The sequence below is a fragment of the Schistosoma haematobium genome, chromosome 3 (assembly GCF_000699445.3).
Source record: "Schistosoma haematobium chromosome 3, whole genome shotgun sequence".
Classification (NCBI taxonomy): Eukaryota; Metazoa; Platyhelminthes; class Trematoda; order Strigeidida; family Schistosomatidae; genus Schistosoma; species Schistosoma haematobium.
The window spans coordinates 1909804-1933775 of record NC_067198.1 but is presented as its reverse complement, the minus strand read 5'-3'; the positions used below and the strand labels follow the sequence as shown (position 1 = coordinate 1933775).

Here is a 23972-nt window from a genome sequence, read left to right as displayed (position 1 = left end):
AGCTACACTTTAATGGTGTAGATCAATGAATGATGACGTACAGTAACTGTACTCAACTTTACTATTAATTAGGTATCAAAGCTTTTTGTTGATGTTGATAACGTTTCATAATAATAGGCAGACATGATTAAAACCATTCACCTATAAACATGCTGGATACAGTCCAGTAGATTAAGCGTTCGCGCGCGAGACTGAAGGCTCTGGGTTCGAACCATGCGAACGGGATCTTGGATGTGCATTTCTGAGGAGTCCCACAATATGACGAAACGGCCGTCAAGTGCTTCCAGGTTTCTAACTGTGGTCTAATATCAATCGGTTCATGATCTCAATCAAAAAAATCCACATTGAGTTACCCTCTCATAGGTTTTTGTAAAGTTAGATCTCTCTAATTAACCTATGCTCACTAACTAATTAAACAATGAGCTGTTCTAGATGAACATTCCACTATACACTTATCGATTCATCTATCTCGTTGGATCTAAGATTGATTAGTCAACCGATTCTTATTGTTTACCCATACAAATTATCAGATGCCTTCTGTTAATTATGTTTAGACAATACATAACTATCAATAAAAGAAATATTTAATGTAGATTACCTAGCCTCCAATGGTACTTGATCTTTATCATCAACAACTTCTTCAGATGCCATTTTATTTGCAGCATCTAATCCAAATGCTAATACATCCGCTGCACCAGATGTACCCTGAAACAATAGATTTAAAGAAAAAAATGAAGATATGCAAAATTAATTAGCGGTGGAATCCAGGACGCGCTACTGAGTTCGAGTCTCAGAGTGAACATCAACTCTGGGATGCAGATACATCCAGCTAACGAGTTCCAAATAGGAAGAAATGCACATCAAACTGGATTCCACTACCAGCCATTAACCATCTTTGCACATAATACTTATTGATAATGTTGTTGTAAAACTGACTTTTACTATGGACTAACGTAGGATGGTAAACTAACGGTTAGAAATTAAAGAATGCTGGAATGTTGATTTGTTACAATATGTACAATACATGGGACTGAATGCAGAACCTTATAATTTCTAAGCTACCACAACATTACCAAATTAGTTAACCAGGATTTAATGGTTTGAATATAACAATTCATTCAATTCATGAAGTACGACGATCTTCATACCATGATGTCGATGATATTTATACAAATATTACTATTATTATCATTAACAGTTGTAGTATCAGTCCTGAAGAGAAGCGAAAATGAGGAAGACCAAAGAACACATTACATCAGGAAATAGAAGCAGATATGAAAAGAATGAATAACAACTGAAAAGGTTTGGAAAAGATTGGTCAGGACAGAGTTGGATGGAGAGTGCTGGTAGGCGGCCTACGCTCTTTCATAAGGAGTAACAGGCGTAAGTCAGGAAATAAACAGTATTAGCCATAGTAGTGTAATGAGTGAGAACACAGGCGGTTACAACCATATGTATGTAAATACAAAATCCCTAAGCAAAATCTGAGAACCATCCAATAAATACTTCATTTGTAAAATATCAATCAATTATCTCAGACTTCGTTGTTCCTTCACTCTCTGTTCTCATTCTTTTCTCTTTAATCTTCTCAACCTTCTGCTTTCAGTCATTCCACTTTCGATTGACAATATATACTACTTCTATCTGTCAACATCAGTAGTACACACACCACAGTAGTAATACCAATAGCAGTATTACTAAGTCCTTTCAGTGCTTCGATGTTCTCAGTGATTAACTAACTAACATAGTCTGGATCATGATATTATTAAATTTCATTGTATCAAATGTAAAAAAATATGATCCATTTATAAATTTTTTTCCCTAAAACTTCAACTACCTTTGTAACAACAATTGGACAACGATTTCTAATCATTGAACAATAAACTTGACGTAATGTAAATCGATCACCACCTACAACTAATCCACACATTGGAACTAAAATTTCTTCTTCACTACCAACTGATTTTCCACTTTTTGCTGGTTTAAGACTTGATTCAGTAGTAAGTTTATCTTTTGCTCCACGTGTAACAGATACAGTTGAAATAGGTTGATTACTAACTATCGGTTCACTTGCACCTTTACTTAAAGCAGAATTACTAGTAGAACCACCGGTTATACCAGAATTTTTACCAATTGATGTTGCACTTGTTTGTGGACCAGATGTTGTACTAACTTGTCCACCCATAGTACTACCTTGTCTTTGTAATCCTACTGAATTTACATTATTATTGATGTTAGATGGTGTAGAAATACCATTTTGAGGTTGTTGCTGTTGTTGTTGTTGTTGTAAATGTGTTGTAGAACTTATAGGTCCACTTTGAGGACTTGTAGCAGTTGTTGTTTGTTCTTGTGGACTACTTGCACAATTCCATAATGATATACATCTTTCAAATCTTGCACGTAATTCAGCTTCTTTACCTTTTAATTGATCAGTTGTTCCATCATCAACTAAAACAAAAAAATTATGATTAGGATCTAAGGCACGTTCTTCAATATCACTACGAACAGATTTTAAACCGCTTTGTGATAATGGATCAATTAAAATTGGTTCACTATCTTCAGCTTCTTCTTCTTCATCTTCTTCAGATTGATACACTGCTGTACCCTAAAATATAAACATTAATAAAAAAAACAGTTGAGATTAATAGAATAAATTGTAGAAACACAAAACGTCATAATTAATTCAGGACCTTTAGTCTCGTACATGAACATTTAACCTGTAAACTATTATGCTAGTGTAAGCAATAATGGATAGTGGCAAGCAGTGGAATCCAGGACGCGCGTCACTTCGTCCTATTTGGGACTCGTAACAGCTGGATGTACCTGCATCTCAAACTTGTTGATGTTCACTCTGAGACTCGAACCCAATACAGTTCGCTTGAAACGCCATCGCGTTATCCACTCAACTACTGAGTCCAGATAGCAACTTGCTTGTGAAATGGGGTGAATTTAAATTCACATGGTATTGTTTGGCTTGTTAAGCTAGTTTCTAATGATATACAAGTATAACTTTGAAAAATTCACGATATTGCATGACCATCTTCCATTGTCTTTGTTTACTATCTTCCTCATACCTCTACCAGTCATAATGTTCATGTGTGAGACTGAAGATCCTGTATTATATTTCCGGTTGTGGGGTGATGAATAAGCATGTTTAATGAGTTAATTAATTACAGGTTTTCAGTTGTTAACTAACCAAGATCGGTATGTGGAATGATATAGTTTGACTGGGAGAAACGAACAAGAATGATGACAAATTTGTAAATTTATGTGCATTTAAAAAACGGTTATAATTCCCCCCTCACAAACGCATACACAAAGGTACATAAGTCTCACCGAACCACATTACAGAAAACCAGATCGATCATATTTGTATCATGAAAAAAATCAGAAGGTCAGTGAAAAATATGAGAACCAAGAAAGGAGTTGATATAGATTCAGATCACCACCTGGTTATGATGAAACTGAAGCTAAAGAAGTACTAGACAACTGATTTAATACAGCATTCCTTCGATATACTGACAACTTCAACGAATTCAACATAACTCTCAACAACAGATTCTAAATGTTACAAGATCTACATAAAGAAGAAGCATCTACTATTGAAAATAACTGGAAAGAATTGTTCAAGACATAATTCGATGGAGAATCCTGATAGACAGTCTATGCATCTCCACGTAAGATAACAAGAGTGAATTTGTGTAATTCTAACAATTTCATACATATGCATCTCTATATACTATAATAATAACACATTTAGAAATGAATAAACTGGAAAATATGTAGTTCCAATATATGTAATTCCATTAAATTACATTAATGAATGAATATCTATGGTGTATAATGATTGACATATTCAATAAAATATTTTGCAGTGTTTTGTAGGTTATAAATTGATAGTACTTCCTGTAGAGTTAATTTAAGCTTGATTTGTCTTTCCTGTAATTGTTTAATGAACTTATCTTTATGTATGTATATTTATATGTACAATGTATTCATGATATATCAACAATGTACAGTTCAACTTCTTTCAATACAGTCTATATTTACTATAGATAGTTTACAATTATTGATTAGAAATTCCATTAGTTGAAATCATGAGTCAATTGAATCTAGACCACCATGAAAAACCTGGAAACAATGGACGGCTGTTTTGTCCTAGTATGGGACTCCTCAACAGTGCCCATTCACGATCACGCTCCCCCCTGCGAGATTCGAACGCAGGACCTATTAGTCTCGCGTGCGTGCGAATCTCTCGGGAGATGGGCTGGATCGTGGTTGCGCACTGTTGAGGAGTCCCATACTAGAACAAAACGGCCGTCCACTGCTTACAGGTTTCCCATGATGAGCCACCTTCAAATGACTCATGATTTCAACTATTGAAATTTCTAAAATCTCCACAAAACCCCTTCTGATTTAGATATTTTAACAAGTTATCTCTTTTTGTTTGTTTGTTTGTTTCAACACATCATTATGTCTATTATTCGTTTATCTTATTCAAGTGTGTTTATCAAATGTTCATGACTTTTTACTGCACAACTTACAATAAACTACAGTTATGGTCATAGACATTGTGGTGGCCGGCACTCAATATACATTGTAAACAAGGAGCATTATTCAGATGTGGATTAGTGAACTAGTAACATGTAACTAGCAATGGTTGTTGCGGAAATATACATGTTGGGTGTTAATAACTTAGTTATGCCTGTTACCCTCAATGGAGAATAGGACGCTGATCAGCATTATCCAACCAACTCACTCTGTCCTTAGCCTTCCTTCATAGATCTATCCAATAGTTGTTCATTATTCTCATATCTGTCTCTATTTCTCGGCGTAATGTATTCTTCTTTGTTCTCCCTCTCCTCCCTTGGCCTTGAGGATTCCAAGTGAGGACTTGCCTTGTGACACAGTTGAGTGCTTTCCTCATTGTGTGTCTTATCCACTTCCAGTGCTTCTTCTTGATTTCATCCTCCACTAGTTTGTTCTGGTTTATTCTCTCCCACTGTAGGTTGTTGCAGTTAGTGTCTGGTCAACGGATCCCAAGTATTTCGCGTAGACAACCGTTAATAAACACCTGTATCTTCTGGATGATGGCTTCCGTACTTCTCTGGGTTTCTGCTCCAAACAGTAGAACTGTCTTGATATTTGTATTGAAAATTGTGACCTTGGTGATGGTTGACAGTTGTTTTGATTTCCATATATTCTTCAGTTGTAAATATGCTGCTCTTGCATTGCTGATCCTTGCCTTCAAATCTGCATCAGATCCACTGTGTTCGTCAATGATGCTGTTCAGATATGTCGGCAATCTTTGTATATAATTATCGACGTAATCCGCGTTAGTGAGTAGCGGAATTGAAATCAGTCAAATACAGGAATGAAGTTTTGAATACGTATATTTTGTACACTCATTGATCTGAACAGATAATCAGAGCGATGAAGCGAAGGAACCGAATAGAAAAGAGCGAAGCGTAACGACGCACAATGGAGAAGACTTGTAACCCAACTCCATTTAATCGAGTGTTAGTCGATATTTATAGCGAACAAAATTACGTGACAGATACGTAATGAGTAGGGAAATCAGTGTATACATATACGCTCATATAAAAACAGTCAAGGTTGATAGGCGAATGATTAACAATGTCAAAATGTGATTTAAGAAGAATGAATAACTTGACTTGTACGGAGGCCAGAATATGCTACGTGGGCTTAACATGGTAACCGACAACTACAAGATGGACTATCTTCAATTCCTTCAACATCTAAGCATGTAGTGTAATCACAATTCATGAATCCTGAGTAAATGATTTACAAGACGATTGTTCAGTATCACTACAATATTTTAATATTTTTCATCAGGATCAATGAAGAAATAAGGAAAGATAACTTATTGAAATAGTTTATGCTGAGAATTCTATATTGTACCATAGATATAGTCAGTAATGTCAGTAATTTATTCAAACACATAAACTTAGGTAAAAGGAGACACTAAATAGATATACGCCACATAAATCATCCAGTTTGTGTGAGGGTTGGGATAGTGGTTTGGTGCCCAGACCGAAACAGATGGTATCCTTAGAGGGCCAAACCCAGAGCCTTCAACCTAATTTACAGTTCACAGTCTAATCCACAAGACAGTGGAGCGACGTAAGGAGATCCAGTCCCATGGTTGCCGGTGACAAACGATTGATTCATACACCATATGTTATCTCAGAATACTGGAGCTCATGTGCACCATTGATTTGGAATCAGGGTTTTCCATCTTCCTTTGATGGATTCTCCATATCCACCAACCCGGTTAAAGTGCTGGACATCCGCTTTCTGTCCTCTCAGTTTTCGTAAACAACAATCATGTCACGAGAAGGTAGTGAGTAGATCTTCCCAAATAGTGGTTGTATGCACGTGGCCATGTGAGAGCATCTCGTGAGGGAGAGCTGACTCTCAACATTCTTAGCTATATTAGGGCATTTGAGGGCTATCCAGATATGAACAACAAAGGATCTGTGATACAAATATACTTTGATTTATATTCTCATGATTTGTTTCAATACATAAAGAAGAGACTCTGAAAATAAAAATCATATTACCTTCCATAACACTAACAAAACAGTGAATATAGTTCAAAGAGATTGTAGAATTAGATAGATAAAATATTATTAAGATTTATAGCGAAGTTAGTCAAACCATCTGATGAATACACGTAAACTCCGTGTAATCAATACACAGTCATGCCATTTAAGAACGATAACGACTGATAAGAATCCTGAGATAGTCCTCTATTAGTAAGTTCTTACCTCTTAACACGGTGGATATTGATAGTCACTAACATTATACACTCATCTTCATGTTGACTCTCGCACATTACTGTGATATATGAACAATAACAATGCTCATACTGGAGTCTATTCTAAATGTCCTGTCGTTAGATAGCTAACGTCTATCATTATCCAGAAGAAATGTATACAGTGATAAATAGTCATGAAAATACAATGAGAACTGAAAGAACATTCATTGAATTAATTTACCTCATGTAAAGCTGCTTCAAGTATTTCATTTTTTGTTACACAATCCCAACTTGCTACACCAAATGCCATCATTCGATTTCCACCATAAGCATCTGTATAATCACGTACAGCTTCACCAGTTAACTTCATTACTCCTAAATGAAAACCACCTGTTACAATCCAACAACCTATTGAGAATAAGATACAAATAGAAAAGATATTTTAATAGGATGAATTGGCAAATTGTATATATTGACTTTGAAATACTGTGCATCAGTACTTGATGAAGTTCTATTGTAATGAACGAACCTTCAGATGGGGATAACAAGAATTACAGAGTGTCTTCAATAAATTATAAAAACTTCATTTGCACATCTTCCATGATTCTTCCAATTCTTAATTTCTTTATATTTCCCTTTCTATTCTATTCAGTCCAATCTTCTCAACTTTCTTTTGATAAGCTACCCACTTGTGATCACTGCTACATACTACTTACGTCTGTCGACAGATATAAGTAGCATATACCATAATATCAGGAAATTAATGTTTCATGAGTTAGTCAGTGATTTATTTGATATAAGAGCTAATTCATTCGTCCTAATACTAATTAATGATCAGAGTAGAAGCAAGGAATATAATGAACAGCTTAAAATCAATTAGACATGGCTGTCTACTCTCTCCATTCATTTTTCTTCTGGTAGTCAACTGTATTATGAAGACCTCGACATCTGAGTGGGAGCACGAAATACAAAGGAGAGCATGAATCAACTAGATGGTTTGCATTTGACAGATCACCTAGCTATTCTATCACATACACATGAACAAATGTAGATGAAGGTGACTAGTGTAACAGCAGCTTCTGCAGCAGTAGGCCTAAACAAACACAAGGGCAAAACCAAAATCATCAAATACAACACAAAGAACGTCAATCCAATCACACTTGATGGAGAATCTCTGGAATATCTGGAATCCTTCACGTACCTGGAAGTATCATCAATGAACAAAGTGGACTCGATGCAGACGTAAAAGCTAGGATTGGCAAAGCAAGCACAGTATTCCTACAGTTGAAGAACATATGGTGCTCGAAACACCTATCAACTAATAGCAAATTAACAATCTTCAATATGAACGCCAACACTGTTCTACTGTACGGAGTTGAAACTTGGAGAACTACCACAAACATCATCAAAAATGTAGAAGTATTTATGAAGGATTGTCTGCACAAGATACTCAATATCCATTGACTGGATAGTATCAGCAACGGACACCTGTGAGAGAGAATGAATCAGCTTCCAGATGAAAAGGAAATTAGGAAAATACGTTGGAAGTGGATAGAACATACATTACGGAAATCATCGGACTGCATCACAAGTTAATCGCTAACTTGGAATCATGAAGAGAAACGGAAAAGAGGACAATTTAACTCCGTGTATTCAGAATTCTATTAAAGACTGCTAACCCTCATAGATTGATGCTGGGGAATCTAACCTCAGCTTATGAACTATAATATCTATGGAGTAGTTGAACATCAACTATCATTTTTAACAGTAAGTCAGTCAGTCAGCTACAATGTAGGACCAGGCACATATGTCCATCGGTCGAAGTGACCATACCTCATTTGCACACAAAGGTGGACACCGGATTCATAGAAGTAGTTAATTCAATGATAGTAAAATATCAAACAAAGAAGATTGCATATAAGGACATAGTGCAGGAAGAAGGAATTAGTTCGTAGAAAGAAAACTATGAAGCGATTTTAATCTCTTAGTTTAAAGAAAGACAGAGAGTGTATACACCGACAAGATTATGATCGATCCTGAGCCATGTCACATGGAGTCTCCGACTATTGGTTACTACAGTCACGCCAACCCCAACCAAGTAGTCTGCATCTACCAACATGGCTTAGACTAGACGTTAGTGACTTCAATGACTAATGCCACGTTTTGGTTTGGCCACCCCTAACTTTTTTCCAGCCAACCCCAACACAAGTTAGCATTGCGCGTCATGGTAATCGGTGTTCAGGCATAGGTAACACGTGACCCAATCATCTTAGTCGATGAAGATTTACAACTTCATCAACTGATTCACCACCATTCCCTAATACCCTATGTTTAACCTCACTATTACTTACCTGATGATCCCAGCAGATGCGAGCAATATTTCTAAGGCATCTGTGGTCAAATACTAATAGCTTACGAATGAATAGTTTGATGTTACTTTTGATGTTAATTTATCATTATGAATCAATTGAAATAATAAATGATTCCTTCGAAAAAACCATTGAAAAGTTAATTTGAGTTTAATTCGGTAAAGTTCTGATGTGAAACGTTGACTAATTGTGATGACAGTAGTGAATGAGGACATCAAAAAAAAAAAACAATTAGTACTGAAATATAATCAAGTTTATTAAAACCTTCATCAGCATCATATTTGTATTCCTAATAGTTGGAAGCTTTTATTCAAACAACTCCTAGTCCCCGAATGCCCTGGTACGGTCGAGGGTGGGGAGAGTTAGCTCATCTCCAAATGCTCTTACGTGGCCACGCGTATACAACAACTGTCACAGAAGTCCAACTTACTGCCTTCTTGCGGCATCATTGTTGTTTACGAAATTGAAAGGACGAAGAGCGAATGCACGGCACTTTAACTAGGTTGATGGACGCTGAAGGTCCACCTAGAAAAGTTGGAAAGCCCTATTTCCAAATCAATGGTGCACATGGGCTCCAGGATCCTGAAGGAACAAATGGAGCATGAACAAATTATTGTTCACCGAGAAACTGCATCTCTTTACGTTACTCCACTGTCTTGTAGATTAGATTAGGTTGAAGGCTCCGGGTGTGACCCCCCTAAGGATATCACCTGTTTCAGTCTGGGCACCGAGACAGTATCACAGCCCACACATAAATCAAGTGACTTGTATGGCGCATATATATTCGGTGCCCCTTTGTATCAATATTTGCATTCAAATAAATAAATAAAATCATTGTTCCTAAGTGGTCCTTCAGAACACCATACCCCATTGTGAAAATATTCCATCGATCATCGATCTTGCGCAACCTTTCATCCTTCATCTGATGTAAATACCTGTCTCGCACCCAACACAAAGTGGAAACCACTGATCACGGCTTCTCACGAGAACTCTAAGAAATTCATCTTTGAGCTAGTCAACGCATGAAAGGTTGCACAAAATCATGGACCGATTGAATTTAGTCATTAACACTGTTGGATGCCTGTTTAATGGTTCAGAGGTTAATCGATCACTTACGAGATCGAAGGTCTTGGGCACTAAGATTGTTATTACTCATTAATGACGATTAGCACAAAATCATATACACAATTGATTGATCACTGGGTGGTGATCAATGTCTTATGTGTCAGGTCGTTCTTAGTACAAATCGAATACTATCAAACAAGATGTAATGTAACCATTGGTCTAGGTGACTTGACGTTGCTTGCACTATGTTGAGATAAGACTATGATTGGAGTTAATCAACAGGAAACCCTTTACGTAGGTTTCGTGCTACTTGGCACTTGTCAGTAAGGTGTACCTGTAATCTTAAAGGAGCTGACGGTCCCTAACGAATTCTATCCCGTATCACCTGGCAAAATCATATAGTCACTTAATAAAATATAAAAAATTGTACATTAAATACATCATTTACACATCTTCTTAGTATCGATTATCCTTTATATATACTTCATTATTCCTTTGATTCTGTCATTATACTACTTATATCTATCCATATAAGTAGCATATACTACACTTATTTCTTGTCATAATAAAGTTATCGGAAAACTTTGTCACGCCGATAGATTTATATCTTAATAATCAATTCTTCTGATGGTCGACTAGACGAATGAAGACTTTTAACATACTGTATACTGTGTATGATCTGGTTATAAAATTAACATATTTTAAACATTAAATTAATTGATTAAAAGATTTATATCAATTATTATAGTCTCCATGGCACCAATGTAACTTGTTCACCCACCCGGTGAGGATAGGGGGAGGGGGACGGGAGCCATTTAAATTGTTCGTAGTTTAAAAAAAACACAGTTATTATTATTCAATGTATTTCATGTAGGTATTGGGAAAAAATTCAAATTATATACTGTGGGAGAGAACAAACTAGATTTCAGAGGAGGAACAAAATCAGGAAGAAGCGTTGAATGTGGATAAGACACATAATTTGAGGAAAACATCGAACTGTGTCACAAGAAAAGCTCTCATCACTTGGATTCTTCAAGGCCAAAGGAGACAAGGAAGATCAAAGAAGAACACATTACGCCGAGATATGGAGACAGATATGAGAAAAATGAACAACAATTGGATAGAACTAGAAAGGAAGGTTCAGGAAAGAGTGAGTGGATTGGAGAATGCTAGTCGGTGGCCTATTCTCGATTGAGAGTAACAGGCGTATGTAAGTAAGTAAAGTAATTTATAGACGTTTATTTAAACGACGAGTTATGTAAATATATATGGATTATTGCATATACTTGTATCAGTTATTGATTGTTCAAAGTTACGAGATGATGGTCTTGAATATTTGTACACATACAAATGATCCGATCAAATAAATGTATCAGTTAAACAGCTTAATTGTAGAACGGCTTGAAAACAATGTGATAAATTCATTCATTGATGTTCAGCCTATTACACAAGTTCGTGACTATCTGGACTTAATAGCTAATTAGATAACATGATAGTGTTTTCAAGTGAATTGTATTGAGTTGAAATCACGAAGTGAATGTTAACTCTAGGGTACAGATACATCCAGCTGACGAGTCCCGAAATAAGACGAAACGAGCATGCTGGACTATATCCATTTCAGTATGGTAAACACTTTTTTTCTTGTTAAAAATAAACGTAAAGATAAAGTATTCCAGTAAAATTAATGTTTTTACACTCTATGTAATGTTATGTAGAGCTGAAGATCTCATATGAGACTAGAGGTTCAGCATTGATATTATGGATGGTTCGGCATTACTTTGACAAGTTTTGCTGACTGTTTATGAACAAAATTGGTATGTTGATCAACCGATTTCATTCATACTGGTGGTTGCTCTTCAGTGTTCTCAACGGACATTGTCATTGGGACATTGTAACGCATATCGCCGTTGCTAACATCAATGAATTTGACTGTCATGTAAGCGGAATAGGTCAACTTTGGCCTGTTCATGCTGTCCATAATTGATTCATGCGATCATTGATCGGAATAATTATACATGTGACGTGAATTTTTATATGAATGGTGCGAATGGTCTACCAGGGTGCTTGGTACCTGTATGGTTGCACCACAGAACTGAGCTGTACTATTTAGATTGTAGCGTTAAAACCTATATAGTGTCTGGTTCTCCTGTGAAGCGAGATTGAGCCGTACTCTTTGGGCTACAAATTTTAAGCCTGTGTATTGTCTGGCTCCCCAGCAAGTAGGATTAAGCCGTACTGCTCGGGTTAAGCCTGGGCGGTGTCTGGATTGAGCTGTACTGTTTGGGTTGTCACGTGATAGTCTGGATGGTGTCCGGTTCCCCTGAAAACCAATGTAAAATTACCCTGATCCACAAGGGTAAATTATAGAAGTGTGTTATGTTTTGAAGGCTTAAATATATATATTCCTCTGATTCTAAGCAAGAATACCAGTGTACAATGAACATTGGATCTGTTTGATATATACTATGATAATAACTGGAAACAATCAACAAGGTGGTGTTCTAATTTCGTTAGATATTCTACACAAGTTAAACTAAACACTCCATGAATACATTCAAAGAAACAAGTCTGTTGAAGAAGATTTGTAGTTCAAGTGAATGATTTTGATGAAGTATTTTTTCTCTGAGATGGATGGTTTGGTCGTAGAGCTTTCATCATTCTTCAGGTAGAAGTTTGTACTGATGATGTCATTCTTCTGAAGGACAAAAGCTTCGCGATCAAATCATCCAGATCAAAGAACAATACTCCATCAGAAAAAACAAGTTTGTTGCTTATTAGAATGAAACAGTATGTTTCATTTACTCAATATTAACTTAAGCTCAATAGATTCTGATTAAAATAATCATTCTATCAAAGACTTGTTCTCTTCCAGCTTAGAGTATACAGGTATAATAAACTACACCTTCCGTTCATTATAGGATACAATTACTGACCTCATTTTTCGGGTCACTGATATAGTTAAATCAGACAAACAATTATATTACTGTAAATGTTGTCCTTTAAACTTGGATAGTGATTATTCAAGAGTGAAATAGTAAGTTCATCTAATGCAAAAAACAACAGCAACAACAACAAATAACAACCCATAAACAATCTGTCACTTTTTAATACAATTCACCTTAAGATAACATTCATAAATTGTTATTGTTCCTAGTGAACTCATAACTTAATAACTAAGTTCCGTTGTAAACCATTTTATTTCAATAGTTGAGATCAATGATTGAGATTTCCGTCACAAGACAAGCCTCCATCACTTGGAATCCTCAATGCCGAAGGAGACAAGGAAGATCAAAGAAGAACACATTACGCCGAGAAATGGAGACAGATATGAGAAAAATGAGCAACAATTGAATAGAACTATGAGAGAAAGTCCAGGACAGAGTGAATTGGTTGAAGAATGCTAGTCAATGGCCTATGCACCATTGGGAGTAACAGGCATGAGTAAGTAAGTAATTAAGTAGTTAAAATCACTGATCATAAAATATCTGTAATCTCCAAGGTACAATTTATGCACTATAGCTGTTAACATCAATATTGATATCATATCAAGTCCATTAGTGTATAGTTTGAAGTTAAACTAGAAGTAAATAGAATCACCTTTCAACAATGACACTAAATATTGATTGACCGAAACAATAAAATGAACGAAGGTCCTAACTTAATAATCATTACAAGATTAGTATATTCTGAATTGTATCACATTCTATCATATTGATAAATCTTCTGATTGAATGCTTGAATCAATTTCTTAAGCTCTTCTAATAACCCAAAGCTAAATCTACACAACAATGTGAACATCAAAGAAAAGGTGCTAAATATGGAAAGAATGCTTTACTCCATGGTTAGTTTATATACAGACAATTGGAGATATTTACAGTATTTCAGATAACCTTGATCTTCTGGAAACATCTGAAATCCTATTCAACATAATAACAGGATATATAATCATCCAATCAGAAATGTTATACGTGACATTTCACTTTCTAGATGTCTCTGAAAAACGTCTATTTACAGCTAATAGAATAAAATGTATCCCAGCATTTTCAGAGTCCTTCTGGTCTCTCCCTCAACACACAAAAACTGAAATATCTCTCTGATGATTTGATTTTTAAAATACGTTCTCCATTATTTTACTGGATAAATCAGTAATATTCAATGAGAATATTCCTCAGGTGTGATACTATAATTCATGGACAATCTTTGGAAGCGTTCACCTAGTAACTAGGACAAAATGAGGGTTATAAACCAGTTTAAGGAATTAAAATTGTGATTTACAATTGATGATTAACGTTAAGAATTAGATTTCAGGGTTTTCATCATGAACTGACATTAACTATAATACAAAAAGTCTATTTTAAAAAAATGGATAAATGAATTTCGCGCCAAAAATTTCAGACTTGTTATCTTACACCTGATTGGTTCATTCATAAATTAGAGTCTCGCCTCCCCAGATTAAATCAATAAACGGAAATGGTTTTTTTTGTTGTTTCCTATCAACTACTTTTTTTGTAGTTTTAATAGATTAGTTAAAGCAATAACCAGAAAAAAAACAAAAAAATCTATGCTAGAATTAATCCACATTTATGTAAATATATAATACATAGGCATAGATACAAAGAAGTAGACGTAGACCCCCCGGTAACTAAATTGAACAATTCTATTGGAGCCATTCATAATTTACTAATAATTATTTTATGATTAAAATACATCATTATTGAAGAAAAAAACTGGTGACTTTATAAACAATGTGTAGACAATGACTAGTAATGGAATCTAGTTTGATACATGTCATTTCGTCCTATTTGAGACTCATCAGCTGGATGTACCTGCATCACAGACTTGTTAATATATCGTGTTTGTTTGTTTGTTTGTCTTTCATTCGATTTTATGAAATGAATATTCTTAGATTCATTTGGTAATAGAAGGGGTTTTGTGGAGATTGTAGTAATTTCAACAGTTGAGATCATGAGTCAATTGAAGATAGACCACCATGGAAAACCTGGGAGCACTGGGCGGCCGTTTCGTCCTATTGTGGGACACCTCAGCAGTGCGCACCCATGATTCGAACCCAGGGCTTATCAGCCTTGCGCCAGGCGCTTAACCAACTAGACCACTGAACCTGCCGGCATCCAATGGTTTTAATCTCTAACTTCAACTAATCGACGAACGACACATCCACCATTGTCATCAGTGATTTACTATCTCACAACTGACCCGGTTGAACTCCATTTGGTATTGTTTACTTGTATATTCCTATTGTTGTTAAGAACTGCAATTGATCAGTCTCTTATTAGCATATATACATCCTGTACGGGTTGCCTCGATTATTGCCTTATGTCACAAGCTTTTTAAGCAAAGAGATTCTTGAATGTTTTGATTATGTAACTGGTTTAATTCAGTTGAAGTGTAGGGAACCTGACATTGAATAACTTTAATAGCTGAAATCATCGGGAAAAAGAAATGAACATTTTCATAGTTCCAGCTGATTCAACAAAATGTACAGTAGTGTCGTAAAATAAAGGTCAATAATCAATTTAATAACAATAACGATAGATTAAAACTACTGATGATAAAATCCATTGAAATGATTAGAATAAAACTATACAACTTGATTAGTTTCTTTTTGATTAGGTTTTGTTCTCTGAGCTGGATGGTTTGGTTGTGGAGCTTTAATTGTTCTTCTAAACGACATCATCAGCACGAACTTCAGATAGAAGTAAAGTGTTCGAATTTCTCCACATGTGGTTCACAACTTATCCTGTAGACCTCGATGTTGATTGGTTCTTGTTGATCCTAAAACTGTCATTGTTTACTTCCTTGTTTTGACTGTATCTCCCGTTAGTTTGATTTTTGTTCCTATGTTTGTGCACAATTTTCCTGATTGGTTGGTAAATTGGATCGATTTCATTGTGCATGTTGATTACTGATTGACATGAATACCAATCCCCCAAAACTTATCTGGTGTTTTTGAAATTTCATCTATCCAAGATTCCTACATTTAATAGTCAAATAAGTGTCCTCAGTTGTCCACGTTACTTACTTCCTTACGCTTGTTACCCCCCCCCCACCAATGGAACATAGGCCATCGACCAGAATTCTCCAACCAAATCACTCTGTCCTGGACCTTCCTTTCTTTTTCTATCCAATTGTTGTTCATTTTTCTCATGCCTGTTTCCATTTCTCGGTGTAACGTATTCTTTGGTCTTCCTTGTCTCATTCGGCATTGAGGATTCCATGTGAGGGCTTGCCTTGTGGCGCAGTTGGGTGCTTTCCTTAATGTGTGTTCTATCCACTTTCAACGCTGCTTTCTGAATTTGGTTTGTTTTCTCCCACAGCAGGTTGTTGCAGTCAGTGTCTGGTCAACGTATCCGAAGTATTTTGCTTGGACAACTTGTTAATAAACACCTGTATCTTTTGGATGATGGCTTTCGTAGTTCTCCAAGTTTCCGCCTCATACAGTAGAGGTGTCTTGATATTTCCATTGAAAATCCTGACCTTGGTGTTAGTTGATAGTCGTTTTAAGTTCCAGATGTTCTTCAGTTGTAAATATGCTGTTCTTGCATTGCCGATCCTTGCCTTCACATCTGCATAAGATCCGCCGTGTTCATCAATGATGATGCTTAAATATATAAAGGATTTTACATCTTCCAAATCTTCTTCGTCAATTGTGATTGGATTGGTGCATGCTGTGCTGTATCGGAGAATCTTGCTTTTTCCTTTGTGTATGTTGAGATCTACTGCTGCTGAGGCTGCTGCCAGACTGGTCGTCTTCTCCTTCATTTTTTGTTGCGTGTGCGATAGAACTCCACTTGGAGCTCCTCTGGGGCTACTGCCGGTCCCAAGCCCGGATAAAAGAGGAGGGTTGGGCATGGGGTTAGTGACCCAACTCGTAGAAGACTATCTCGCTAAAAGAACGCTAACCAGTTGTCCATATGCATTGATATAATTGAGGAAATGTCATGGCGTTTGACTGCTAATTGATATTCATTCAGGCAAAGACGACGAGGGTGTGCGCTTTGTGCTGATGATGTCGTTCAAAAGAGCGATGAAAGCTCCACGACCAAACCATCCAGCCCAAAAACAAAACTCTATCAAAATCATCCACCTGAACTACAAATTTTCTCCACCATCTCAAAACCTGAACAGTCTTTACAACAAACTTTGTCATTCCTTGGAACTCCAAAGAATAGAATAGAATAATGAAAGATCTAATCGAAGTATATAATTATTCTATGCACTGGTCAGTGAAGATAAAGAAATCCTTACTAGACAATAATGAAAAAATTATATCCTTTGATGTCACAACCTTTTTTTCTTTACAACGGCTCAGCAACGATGAACAACACATAGAATACAAGTTTAACTGAACTGATCTATGTCTTAAAACATTTTTCCAATACAATATAACCGCGAACAATGTAGTACTCATTGTGAAATATGTTAAGCTGAGTTTTGATCCTCTGAAGTATTATTGTTATGAAATTCCAATCAATTGACAAATACTCTTTCAACACTTTTTGTTTTACAATGAATCTTCTAATGATTCCAATCAGTTTAAAAGAATCTAACTCAGAATTAAGAGTTTTCCTAATGTTCGATGATGAAATTCACAAATAATGAAACATTAAACATATGGTATGTGCCCCCAAATGCTCTGGTACGGTCGAGGATGAGAAGAGTCCGCTGTCCCACTCAAAATGCTCTCACATGACCCCGCGTATACAGCCACTGTAAGGGAAGTCCTACTCACTGCCTTCTCGCGTTATTATTATTATTGATGAAATAGAGAGGAGGAAAGGCGAATGTCTAACACTTTCACCGGGTTGGTGGATATGGAGAGTTCACCTAGGAGGGGAGTTGGAAAATCTTGATTCCAAATCAATGGTGTATATGGAAACCAGGACCCTGAAGAAACACATGACTTATGAATTATTTATTGGTCACCGACTACCATGGGATTGCATTTCTTTACATTACTCCAATGGCTTGTTGATCGGACCTTTAGATCGAAGGCTTCGGGTGTGTCCTCGTAAGAAAACTACCTGTTTCGGTTTGGCCACCTTGGCAGCATCACATCCTACATACAAATCAAGTGACTTTTGTGGCGCATATGTATTCGGTTCCCCTTTGTGCCAATATTTGTGTTCGAATAAATAAATAACAAATACAAAATATATCGCGAATAATTAATTAAACAATGATGTTTATTTCGTCCTAGTATGGGTCTCCTCGTGAGAATACTGAACCGGTATTCAGTCATGTTAATGTCAATCTTCAGCCAATCCACGAAATTGAGCCATCGTCCATCATTGTCTTCAGTGAGCGGGGTCGTGAATGTCGCACTGCTGAGTACCGTTATACTAGGACGAAGCGACTATCCAGTACTTCCAGGTTTTCCATAGTGATCCAGCTTCAGCTAATTCATAAAATTTAATTATTAAAATGACTACAATTTTCACAATCCCCCCTCCTCTCCCTATCTGATACATTTTATAATATAGATTGTATTGACTTACCACTTTCAGCTGCTTTCCATAAACCTTTTTTAAAGATCATTTTTAATTTACGTTTCTTTTCAAAATCTGTCCCGAATACAGTTATAATTAATGTAGGTGGTTTTAAACCCCATTTACGTTTAAGAATATCACGTAATACAGAATCTGGTGTATCACTATTTAATTTACAAAACTGAATAAGAAAAAAAAAGAAGAAGAAAAAGAAAAGAGACATGTCAATACATATTCTATAATCGATTTGATATGATCTTATTGAAATCATGAATTCATCAATAGTATTTCATCTACACTGAGAAGAACTTGACATAGATGACAGTGATCACCTACCACCCAGTGATCAATCAATTGTGAATATATCTCAGTCCTATAGGAGATTAGTCGCGTGACAGATAGTCCAGTGGTAATGTCTGTGAATTTAAAGCTGTGTAACACTGGAGAATCTGTTCCCTCAAGATTATAGGTACAGCCTACTGGCGAGTGCTGAATAGCACGAAACCCGGGTTCAGGGTTTGCTATTGGCTACCTTCAACCAACATCTTATTTCAACATAGTGCGCGAAATACCGAGTCACCTTGACTAGTGACAGCATTGCAACTTGGTCGATAGGATTCAATCGGCACTAAGAAGGACTTGACACACATGACAATGATCACTACCCCTTGATCAATCAACTGCAATTTAATCAATGTTAGACAAATATTGATGATGATTATTTAATATTATAAATCGGTTGGAGTTAGATAATGAACGATGTTGAATCCTTGTTCAGTGGTTTGTTTGGGGGTTAAAGATCCGCGCTTGAGACTCGACTACCTGGGTTCGATTCCTGTGTGTGTGAGATGGTGAATGTGTGAAATGCTAAAGAGTCACATACTACAACAAAATGGCAATCTAGTGCTTTCAGGTATTTAATGATGGTTTAACATGGATTGGTTTATGATTTGAATGCAAATTAATAATCTTAACAGCCCTCATGAATGTAAATCTCTGACGATTAATGAATGAAAAAAACAAAAAATGGCAACTATTTGTTACCCTTTTCAATTAAACTTTAGATGTTAGTGATAAGTTATTAACATTGAATGATGAGTAGCAATTTAGACTTATTAAAGAAATTAGTAAATATTATTGATGTTCACCACTAGACTCGAACCCAGCAGGTACATCCAGCTGATGAAGTCTTAAATAGGACGAAACGCGTGTCAAACTGGATTCCACTACTACTAGCCACTATCCATCTTTGCTTAAAATGCTTGCGACTTAATAGTAATATCGAAACAATCTGTACAGGATGCACATATAACATCTTAAACAACAATTGGAAGATACAACTAAAACAACACTAACTGAATTTGAATTCAATGCTCTTTCTTCTTATATCCAACACCAGGGAATAACATGCATTGCCTTTTAATACCTTCCATTATGATAATTACTTTTTCCTATCTTTTTTTCTTCTTTTAAGTTTCAGATATAGATTGTTCTTAATATCTACTTTGATATTCAGACAAGATAATTAGAATACTACTCTGATATACTGGAACGTTGTATCTTGGTTCACACACACACACACATGCATACATACATGTAAATTTAGTTATTTCTGTACATATCCATGTATTGTTTATCACTGTTTGTGTTATTTCGTTGTGGTAAACAGTTTCTTCTTTAAACAAACTATCATGTCAATAAAGGAAACTGATAGGATAAACAGAACATAGATCGTTTGACAAATCAAGAACATGTCAACTTTATTCAAATTGATCTATGTAAGTAGTGTTCTCAGCGGAGGATGAAATCAGGAAGAAGCGATGGAAGTGGATAAGACACACATTGAGGAATGCATCCAACTGCGTCATAAGGAAAGCCCTCACTTGGAATCCTCAAGACCAAAGGAGAAGAGGAAGATCAAAGAACACAATACTCCGAGAAATGGATATAGACATGAGAAAAATAAACAACAATTGGATAGAAGTAGAAAGGAAGGTCCAGGACAGAGTGACTAGGTTGTAGAATGCTAGTCGATGGTCTGTGCTTCATTGTGGGTAACAGGTGTAAGTAAGTAAGTAGGTAAGTAAGTAGTGTAAATGTTTGCTTAGTTATAACACATATCAACATATACAAATGTATAGATAAATGTAAGATTAATTAAAGGATTGAAAATTATATGTCATCTAATTACTGAATGATAATCTGTTCTTGTTTAGCTAAATTTCTCATATAAAACAGTCATATACAGACCATCATGAAAAACCTGGAAACACTGGATGTCCGTTTCGTCCTATCACGGAACTCTTCAGTAGTGCAAATCCACGATCCCGCTTCGCGAGATTCGGACCCCGGACCAATCGGTCTGAAGTGCAAACCTGTAACCTTTAAGCCAGTGAACTTGCCGGCATCATGAGTCACAATAACAAACTCTTTATCTTTCAATAAATTACATAATTTCTATCATTTACTCATCAATAAGTATTGTTTACATTTAGTTTAGAGAAACATGAATTAAAGTAGAACATGATTATTATCAAATTTCAGTTGAGATCATAAAGTGACCAATGTTAGACCATCATGCTCACCATCGATGTTTGAAGCTCACTATAAACGAAGATGCTGATTTTCTCACACATGTGGGTATCGTTAACCGAGAATGCGAACGCTTCTGGTTGAAGTCGCTTACTGAAGATCAATTTAAAGATTTCATTCTCATCTGCAGCATTCAATCCACTGGGGCTTATCGCGTGGGTTAGAATCCCGTCCTCGTCGCCAATTGTTATAGCCCAAAGCCGCCATTTAGAAGTATGGAATTATCGATCGGTCCAAGGATGCGTAAAACACATGCGAGCAGCCTAGAGTCCTGATTGGTCCTACTTCCTGCTTAACCCAGTCAGTTAAGTTCAGAACACCAGTCTCATCCTCTGCAATATGAGTCATTATATTTCAAACATACTGAGTTTATACACCAATCAAGCAGATCACAACGTACCAATAAAATATGAAACAACATTTGTATAAGAATTAGCTATATGTGGCTGTCAATGAGGGAGGCAGTGACTAATAGACAGGGTATAATTCAACAATGGTAAATCGTATAACAATGGTTCATAGATCAAAATAAAGCTTATAATAAGAGGAATATGAATATGCATAGTTTAGTTACTTAATAATTATACAATAGAAATATACATTTAGTATTGGTCCATCAATAGATCCCAAAAGTTACCATTCATTATTGTTGTCGGGACATAACACAGATCTTAGATTTTGAGACGAAATTCACTCATTCATTTGACTAAATACCATTTTTTTTTCATTATATAACTGATATTAGTTCATCACCATCATCATCAACAAAAAGAGCCTTAGATCTGATTCGTAGTTCTAATCATCAATTGTATATCAATAAACCTTATCCTTCCCACATATCTATAACTCTCATTTAGTTCTAGTTGGTAGATGAACATTCACAAGTTTCATTTACCGTAGCTCAAAGACCTTTCATACTTTATATTTTCATCGTTTGTATAAATAAAGGATATCAATTCCAGAAAACAAAACAAAACTGAATACATAAATATAGTTTACTTACTTTACCTGATAATAATTACTCTTAACAACAATATGACTCATTTATACGGGTGTGGTTATAAGTTTAATATCACTAATCCCATAGTTTATTACTTGTCAACGGAAATGTTTATTATTAACTATAACTAAGGTAATAGTAAACTGTATATTTTATTAATCAACTTCAATAAAAACAACAACAACACCGACAACAACAACAACAACAACGACGATGACGACGACAACAACAACAACGACGATGACGACGACAACAACAACAAAATCGATTGAAAAAATGTAATCACGTTTTATTTTGTATAATTCAGTTTTCTTATTTAGATAATAATAAAAATGGATGATATTGTAATGTGTGGTACTTATATCAGTCAGTCAGCAATAACGTAGAGCTTTGTACGTACGTACGTATGTACGCAAGTACATCAGTTCGAGTTGCCATACAACATGAGAACAGAGATGCAGTTGTCGATTCAAATCCCGTAGTGGCAGAGGTAGTAAGAGTATAAGCAGTGATCGGAAACATTAGAGTTTGGAGATATTATTTAAAGAGTATAATCCAGTGAAATAAATTCGGAAAGAGAAAAAGAAAGGGACATGAAGAATTCCGAAGGTTAGAATCTTAGAGAACAGAGAGAGTGAATGCACCTGCGCCATTGTAAACGATTTTGAGCCATTTCATTCAAGGTCTCTAACCATCGGTTGTTATAGTCTCGCGGATCTGAACTAGGTAGTCTACACCTACCGAAATGACTCAGTCCACTTGTCAGTGACTTCATGGATTTGTGCCTTGTTTTGGTCTGGCCGCCCCTAACATTCTTCTAACCTACTCCTACACCATAAAACATCGTTCGTCGGGGCAGTCGGTGGTTGGGTATACGTAACCCATGTCCCAGCCATCTCACCTGATGAATTTTCATTACTTCATCAATTGACTTGCCATCCTTACTTAGTACCCGTTTCCTAACCACAGCTACTTATATCAACACAAGTAGTATATAATGCTGGTCGGGAATAGAATGTCTGGCAGTAGAAGATCGAGGAGAAAAGAACGGGAAGAGAAAGCAATTAGTATGAAAATGCAGGAGTAATGAAGTTTGAGATGATTGACTGATAATTGCAAATGAAGTATATACTGTGTGGTTCTCAGACTTTACCGAGATGTCCTGTAATTTTCTGTTCAAATATATTTGATTATCCCCACTTGTGTTCTCGCTCAATACAACTTAATTAAAATATCTTTATCAGTGGATGAATGTATTTCGGACATATCATGACTTCGTAAACTGCTTTTTCAAAGAATAAATAACTATGGAGATATGTGGAGATTGTAGTATTTTCACAGTTGAAATCATAAGTCGATCAATATCAGACTACTATTGGAAACCTGAAAGTACTGGATGACAGTTTCGTCCTGGTATGGAACTCCTTAGTAGTGTGTGTTTACGATCCCATACCAAACGGACTCGAAAGCAGAACCTTCGGTCTCATGCGCTAACGCTTTAACTCTAGACTACTGAACTTGCATGCATCCAACTGTGTTCTTGTCTAAATTCAATCAGTTCGTTTCGTCCTAGCACGGGACTCTTCAACAGTACGCACCCAGGATCCCGCCTCGCGAGATTTGAACCGATGACCTATCGGTCTCAGGCGCGAAAGCTT

The 23972-nt window shown here is 36.0% G+C and overlaps 1 protein-coding gene across 1 annotated transcript in view; it reads right to left on the bottom strand.

Annotated features, from left to right (window-relative positions):
• Nucleotides 1-22358, bottom strand: part of TRPM2_3 (Transient receptor putative cation channel sub M member 2) — a gene marked incomplete at both ends in the record, with an annotated part of 120225 nt that extends 97867 nt beyond the window's left edge. The window contains 5 exons of the mRNA XM_051218923.1: nt 599-705; nt 1838-2605; nt 7023-7189; nt 18732-18903; nt 22323-22358. Coding sequence (XP_051068658.1) covers nt 599-705; nt 1838-2605; nt 7023-7189; nt 18732-18903; nt 22323-22358 — 1250 coding nt within the window. The remainder of the gene's footprint in view (nt 1-598; nt 706-1837; nt 2606-7022; nt 7190-18731; nt 18904-22322) is intronic.
• Between the last annotated feature and the right edge of the window lie 1614 nt (nt 22359-23972).